Source organism: Belonocnema kinseyi, chromosome 1, assembly GCF_010883055.1.
Source record: "Belonocnema kinseyi isolate 2016_QV_RU_SX_M_011 chromosome 1, B_treatae_v1, whole genome shotgun sequence".
Classification (NCBI taxonomy): domain Eukaryota; kingdom Metazoa; phylum Arthropoda; class Insecta; order Hymenoptera; family Cynipidae; genus Belonocnema; species Belonocnema kinseyi.
In genome coordinates, this window is record NC_046657.1 from 63,846,718 (window position 1) to 63,855,242 (window position 8,525).

Here is an 8,525-nt window from a genome sequence, read left to right on the forward strand (position 1 = left end):
AACAGGAGCAAGTTCATATACGAGTGTCCCTTTGGTACCTTTTCGGCTGGAAGAAATGGAAAAACTCGTAGGAGGCACCACATTTGCATAGCTTTTTGACTAAGTGAGTTATCGTTTATATTTCGAATATTTGCATAATTCAAATTCGGAGATGGTTTGTTCTTTCTCTCTAAAACTCCATAAGGAAAGGCTGAAATTCGTCCATTCAGATATGACAAAGTGAAAAACCGTTCTTCAAATACAAAATTATTAATAATCAATTTTAACGTCACAGGACCTACTCCCAATAGAATGTCATGCATTTCATCAAAGATTTTCTTTTTTCGTTATACTAAAATATTTTGAACCTTCAAGACAACATTCACCGCGAACTCCAGTCTCCGTTTCAACAGCAGCAGCATTTGGGCCAGCGTTTCTGGTTAAATTCATGTGCTGCGCAAATATTTCTTCCGTTCTTTCTTCCTTCGGCATTACATCTCCTTGCAGCAATTCTTCTCTACTGATAAGGCACATTCTGCAAAATTTATCAGCTGCTGGACCAAGTAGGCCGTAGACTTCGTGAACCGCCGAACCGTCTCCGCAGAAAGCAACAACAGTTGCTCTCAGTAGAAATTCCTCTTCTCCGAGAATGATAACCTGTTCTTCATCAGACTCCAGTTGTTCAAGATCATGTAGGAGAGGCTTTAAGATTTTTTTGTAGCCGTACTTCTTCATGTCTTCCGTATAACATATACACAACACGTGTATACTGCCATTTTGTGAATTTAGATGATGAGGTACATTTTGTACTCTAACGTACCATATCGTCAGTTTATGCACACCTGTCTTTGAGCCACACGGATTGACAATTTCGACGTCATCAGCGTAAAGTTCCAATCTGATGACATTTCTAAATCTCTGCAAGAAGGAATGATTTTCGAAATATTTTCCATCCATGAAACCGCCTTTGATGTCTCCTTCGGATTTTCGTTCAGACAAAATTGATTGCTTGACATGCTTGTTAGATAAAACTAAAGTCAAGATTTCAATTATTGGAACGTATTGGAAGGTCTCAAATACTTCATTATGTAAATGTGTTCCTGTCTCTCTATCAAGCGTTTGATCTCGTCTTTTACCGAGTGGCATTTCTGTGGACCCAATATATCCGCAGTACTCTTTAAGGGAGTCGATTTGTTGATCCAAAGTGTGCAAACCTTCAAAAGAGCTATCAAATTCAAAAGTCTGTAATAAATCTTTTACATCATCGTCGTTAATCATATGCCGACGCTGAAAAAATCGTTTAACTCGTTGTTTGTAAGAATTTAATACATCGAATAATAATTCTTCACATTCATCAATAATTTCTGACAACACACTTCCGGTCATTGCACTATTTGCTTGCAATCTACCAATCATTTGTACAACAGACAACCGCAAATCAACTTCCACTCGTTCATAGTCGCCATCAAGATACGGACCTTGATTTTCATCATTTCCATTGATCTCCGCAAATTCATCATTATTTGCATTGATGGGCAATTCATTTCCGTGAACTTCGTTATTTGCATCGTCAACAGGATTGGCGACATCTTCTTGGTCGAAATCATCTGCGTGGAATGTTTGTACGTGTCTTCGCATTGAACTAAATAAGTTAAATTTCCTTAGACATCCTTCCTTGGCACATGGAAAACCGGAGTTACTGCATCCTCGATTGATTGTAAGTCCGTGTGCATATTTTAAGTGGTAAACATATTCATCCAGACCATCACTTACACGCTCTCCACATTCGTGACACTTTGAACCTTCCATATTTGTTTATTTCTAATTCAAGTTTCCTGAAACGGAGATATTTTTTTCGGTACCAAACTAGTGAAATTCATGATTTCATGAATTTTGCCATCCTTTATATGGGTAATTGCAGGGTGGCTGGTGGACCGTACTGATTTTTTGAAATTTATAATAAATACTTATTATCGTTCTCTACAAAATGGTTAGTTCCTTTTTGTTCAATTCTGTTCCTATTGTTTACTTTAATTTGATATAAGAAATCCTCAAACGTCATTACCGTACGGTATTCCAACCTCACTTTGCATTATGATAAACTGATTTTCTCCTTTTTTTAGAAAGCAACCTGAAGAAAGCTTGAATTACCAAGTTTGAGAACTTTTAATGAACATAAGTTTAATTCATGTATATTTTCGAGGCCAAATAAATAGTATTGTAAAAACCTTAAAGTCTGTCCCGCGATTTTTTAAATTCAAACCGTTATTACCGTACGCCCTTTTTTCCAGTAAAATATTATAGTTACAGTTAAGTAATAAATATAGAAACATTGAGCGTACATACCGAGAAAAGGCAACATGTTTAGTAAATAATCCCAATATTTTGATTTGCACAAATACTGTAAGCTGAGAGGTAACTAAATAAAATAGTATAGAACAATTATTCTTACCTTTTAAAATATTGACAGTATCTGGTCCAACTACTTTCAGTAACTCTGTAGCTAATTCTTATTTACTTAGTTCTTGGAACTCTTTCATTTCTTCTGTGCACAGCGACTCAGTTTTTGGGGTTCTGGAAAGTTTAATTTTTTAATTTCGATGACAAATTATATAATTTATTTTTATATTTAAAACAAATGGAGCCATGCATTTGAGGTAAATGTACTAAATTTCCATAATTCGCACTTCTAATTATGGTGCGTTCACATATTATGTAACATGAAAGAGGCGAGGAAAGGGTTTATATTTCGTTACGCGTCTGTTACGCGTGTGTACAACTTTTAATTGCACGCCATTTCGAAGGCAAGCAAAGAACTCGCAGACGATGCAAGATATCGCAAAGCAGGGAGAGGAAATTTTGTAGGACTTTTTAAAACTTGCCGATATTATCTCTCAGAATTTCATGAATCTGTTGCTTCGAACAAAAATATAAAAACTAATTTTTTTGAACAAATATTCTTGTGTCCACAAAAATTATATATAGCGCATTTAAAACTCGCAGGATGTGTTCCTTAAAAAATTAGGTTCAATTCAAGAAGTCATTTTATTTAAATAATATTCAAAGAAAAATTCAGTGTCGCCTAAAAATATTGGTTCATTTATTTCTAGACCACATTTTATCTTTAAAAACCTTATATTCGTTCACGAAACGTCTATTATGATTTTAAGCAAAATTCAAAATGTGTTACGCAATGGTGGGAGAGAAATTGGTGGTCCGAGGGAAATTTTACGGTCTTTTACATAGGGGGAGGGGTTAAAAGGTTAATAATAACGTTATGTAATATGTAAATGTGCACAAATAGTTGGGGAGAATATGCAAATTATGTACTATAGCAAACGGAAAAGTAAAAAATTTTGTAAAATGTTTATAAAAATGTTAATGGAAATCGAAAATTGCTTTCTCTATGAACTGAAATCTCGTAATGAAGTCAAGATAATTATTTCATAGTTTTATTCATGTTGGCTGCTTTTGCTAACGGCTTGCTTATACTATAAAGCAGTGTTGCCAGATGAATTTACGCTAGCGTCGCGCCGCCTAACAGACGTAAATTTTTCATTATATGTACACAACCATTTTACTACTAAATGCATTAAACTGAATAAAATTCTCAACATAAGCAAAATATTATTGTTAATTTGCCAAATGAACAAAAAGAAACCTATACATTTTTGCAGGAAAGATGCCCTTATCTGGCAACACTGCTGAGAAGCAAACAGGCAACAAGCGGCGTTTCTGTAACGTAAAGGTTACTTTTTTCTAACTATCGTGCTTATTTCTACATCCACCTTTTATTATTTTTTATTTCATTGATTAGCATTGCATTGATTATATTGATTTTATTTTACGGATTTTCACGCTTTGGATGTACACCATGGTTACGTGAATATAACATTTGCATTGCAGAAAGGCATCACAAGTATATGTTAAATTAACTCACCTCGAAAATAATTCTTCCCAGAAGTTTGTCCTTTTTTGTAAAATCGCCAAAAATCCTAATCACTTGCACTGCAATTGTTTTTCACTCAAAACTTTATAGTAAAACCTTCGTTTCTTCAATTGTCGCACTTCAAACACACACAAAAACACACTTAGCACTGTGAGAATTGCGAACTAGACGCTTATCGCACTTCTTCTCCATACAACACTGGGTTTCGCGCATGCGCCGTTCTTCCGGATGCGCATATTTCCCACGCGCACAGAGTATGTTTCGGAAGTGACTGAACGAACTGAACAATCAGTTAACCAGAAATAATAACTGAAAAGAATTAGTTACTTGGAATGACAAATTCAATCGGTAATGTTCGGCTGGTAGCCATTTAACTATTTTATCAGTAAGACTCCGAAATATGACTGATACTTCAGTTCAACATTGTTGCACTGATTGAATCAGTTAGATTTTAACTGATTCAAATTTAGAGAGTAGAGAACTCTAACCCATACAAGCCTTGAATAAAGATTTAGAGGAAGAAAGCGAAATAGAATTTCAAAAGTCAGAAAAATGGGCAGATAGAATGAAAACATTAAAAATAATTAGAGAAGAGGTAATTAAAAATTTAGATACCGCAAATGAAACACAATCTAGGTATTAAAATCTCAGACGTAGGTCCGTCAGTTTTAAAACTGGCGAGCAAGTGCCAAAAAACAATAAAACATTGTAAAATAAAGGGGAAGAAATAGCCCAAAAACTAAATAAAAATTTTAAAGGACCATTTTTCATCAAAGCAAAAATTTCAGCAGCAATTTACGAGTTGAAAGATTTGATTAACACCACGGATAAAGACAAATAAGAACATAAATACGTACATTTAAAAAGAACAACGAAAGCAGAGAAAAATATTTATTTTTAGAAAAATGGACCCCCATTTGATCCTCAAATGGAACGATTGCCTTATGAGCTTGGTGGAGGAAGAATTGTTAACCCACTCATGTAAAAAATGTGTTGATCTTCTTTAACCACCAGCAACAGAAACCTTGGAGGAGAAAATAATCAGAATGGAGGAGTTAGATAGAGGAAGAAGGGTTGAAGTCGAAAGGGAAATGAAGAAGGCGACACAAAATATTAGAGAAAGAAAATTGTTGGAAGAAAGAGTGAAAATGTTTGACGAATTAGGGTCAAAAAGAGGGTTCCACGAATTAAAAACTAGCAGAGTAAGAACGCAAATTTGATGGATTTCCAACTACGGAGGAGATAAGAGAAGAATTAGAGGAGGGAAAACAAAAAGGAGAGGAGAAAATGCGGAGATAAACCGAAGAAGGAGAGAAAAAATTAGAAGAAATATTTAAGAAAAATTAGAATCGAACAGGAAAAAGAAAAAGAAGAAAGAAAAACATAAGAAATGAGAAAATTATTTAAACTAAGGCAGGAGAAATATATTCAGGAAGCGACAAGAAAAAGGAAAGAAGAAAAGCTAGAGAAAGAGAGATTAAGAAGAAAGGAAGAACGGGTGGAGAAAGTAATAATAAGAAAGGAAATAAAAAAAGCTCTGAAGAAGGTCGAGGAAAAATAAAGGAGCTACAACCTATCCAAGAAGAGAAGGAAAGCTCATCGACGGACTGGAATACGGACGTGTAGACCAACATGAAAAACTTACTTTACCACATACACCACAGAAAAATTTATTTTTACCCTTTAAAAGCACAAAAGAGACAATATTTTACTGTTTATATACATCACAGAGATAAATAAGTTTTGAAATTTTATTGAATAATTTGATTGAATTTCGAAAAATAAATAGCTTTCACAATAATACAAACCACTTTTTCTACTAAGAAAAAACTCTAGATTTTACATGTTTTTCAAATAAAATAAGAAAAAAGATATCAAGAAAGGAATACAAATTTTGTTTTTTGTTTTTGTTCAAAAAGTAGGATGTGTTAAATTATGTTTCAGCTTATAAGAAGATGATGGCCCAAATAAAAATGTGGCAGTGAAGGCGTTGCGAGAGGAAGGTTCCAGTACAACTGTACATTATTCACGATACGTACTGTGAAAAGATGGCGAACAGGACAAAAAACCACGGCACTGTTCCTGATTCAACAAGGTCCAAATACATAAAACGAGGCTGGGCAGAGGAAAATCTAGAGTTCAAGGAAATTATAAAAAACTTAAACACAGACAAACGACACCAAAAATACAATACAAGAAAAACAAAGAAGAAGATGATAAATACATTCAGCACCCCGCTTCTGTAAGGCCCTCTGGTCTTAGGATAAAGGGTGGGGAACAACAGCCCCAGTCCTTATTATCGCAATCTTGATCCCAAGGTAAGTTAGTCTTGTGCTCCCTGTCCCGTGTCTTGTTCACTTCGGTTCGCACGTTCACAGCCTCTTGGTACCAACCACAACGCCAGGCCATTCGTCCGGAAAGCTCTCCAGCCATCAGCCCCGTCGCCAGAGGATCATCTCGGAAGAACACCCCCAACTGCTCCGGAACCTTGTTTTCATTGCTAGGGTTCTATTAACGACGCTCGCCCGCTCTTGGCTTTGCCGCCCGGTTCGGACTGTAGTCATTTCCCAATTACCTGCTGTGAGTTAGTTTAAATAAACCCCGTTTATTTTTATATGGTTCGTTCACTCACTTCACCCCAGTTCTCAACTCTTTACATCCTCACCTATTCCTTAATTTGCGAGATCCCTCACCCACGCAGATATAATTGGATTGCTAGAATGGGACTCGGCTTAACAGCTACATTGGGGTGTTAGTCAGCTTTATGGTAATGAGGTGCCATTCAAAGCTTTGTTCATAAAACTTGATGGAGGAACTTCTGCGCCTAACGATTTTTCTGGTCTAATCGAAAAAAACTTAGCTTCTTGTGAAGAACTTCCGGTTGTAAATTTCGATGCCTTCGATAGTCTCGAAAAAGTGCAGGAAAATTATCGCACGCCAGATGGTTGACTAAGATGCGTTGAAATCTTCGAGCTTACACTGGGACAGAGAATCCATTATTTGAGATATGATTTTTAGTTCAATTCATCATAAGAGTATACAGGTATGTCCCAATTTGGTTGAAGATTAAGTGTCAACCATTTACTAAAGATGCCCAGAAACATCTGTGGAAAAGCATTTCTCTAAATGCGTACCTGACGGAAGATGTTGCTAAATGAATTCAATAATTAATGCCAAATAATGCCTACTTTGCTCACCCAGAAAATATTCTTAGCTATGCTATGAGACATGCAACACTCAAGCTGTAAAAAGGCGTGTAAAAGAATGCACATCCGCATCTCGGCAAGGTCACTCCTCTAACGTTAGAGATGCAATCATTCGATCAAGATTCGAAAGTCGGAAAAGCTTGTCCATTTTTGAAACGAAAAATGATTTTATTCCGAAATTAAAATTGGACGAATAATTATAACTAATTTCAAAAATCAACATAAAAGTAGGTTAGTCGTAATACTTTGATAATTTAATGGCATTATAACTAGCGGATATATGTTCTGTCCATTCCGTTATTTGATTTTATTCAGCATATATTTTAAGAAATATAAAATACCTGTATGATGGTCACATGGTTGATAAGTCATATTACTTTAAGAAAATAGCGAAAAACTTGAATTCTTGGTTTTTTAAATGTTCTACGTTATTCTTGCTGGATAAAAAATATGAATATTTTTTTTCTGTGTAGGTACAAATTTGTTTCCTTCAAACTCTTTTTTTTTAATAATTTATATAACGAAAATTCTGTCTATACTTTGGTTTATACTTTGGTGGTCATCCTTAATTCAATTGGTAAATATGATAATAAAATAATAATATAATTATATAAAAATACAAGAATTAAATAATTCCATTAAATACTTATTACAAATCTCATTACTTAACAGTTTTATGTCTTTTACATTGCTATTATATATCACTGAGCGATATTTAATAGCCATTATTTATATAAGACACGCTCAGAGAAAAAGCGAACTAAAAACAAAAAACGTGTGCAAAAGCAAAGTAAAAACACGCGAGAGCAGAAACGACCTAAGAATTCTCAAGAGGTAAAACGATACAAGAATGAAGGGAAAGGTACCCCACTTAGCTGCTGCGAAGACTAGGAAATTTTAGTTTATACTTAAGTTTCCTGTTGAAAAAGTTAATTTGCGACCCAAAAAAATGCAAATTTTCAACCAGAATGAATTTATGAATAAAATATATAAATTTTTAAACAAGAAAAATAATTTTTTACCTAAGAAGATAAATTTACAAGTAAAAATATAATTTCTCGAAAAGAAAAATTTCCAACAAAATTTCCCAATTTTCAATTTTAAAAACGAATTTTAAGTTACAGCAAAAATATTCAATCAAAAATAAAATAGGTAAATGTTGGAATGAAAAATGGAATTTTCAACAAAATAGTTCAATTTTTAAAAAAAGAAAGAACCTTTCAAGTAAAAAAGTTAACATTTCTACAAAAAATGGAATAGTTTAATTTTGCGTTTAAAAACTTCATTCTGAATAAAGAAGAAAATTGAATTTACAACAAAAAAGGAAGTTTGAAAAATAAATTTATGACAAAGAAAAAGTTTCCAGCAAAATAGTTTTATTTGCAATAAAA

General features: G+C 34.1%; 1 protein-coding gene across 1 annotated transcript; it reads right to left on the minus strand.

Moving 5' to 3' along the window:
• Window positions 1-306: 306 nt before the first annotated feature.
• Window positions 307-1,788, minus strand: LOC117177988. The gene has a single exon (XM_033369154.1). The coding sequence runs from the start codon at window positions 1,786-1,788 to the stop codon at window positions 307-309; it is 1,482 nt and encodes a 493-aa protein (XP_033225045.1).
• Between the last annotated feature and the right edge of the window lie 6,737 nt (window positions 1,789-8,525).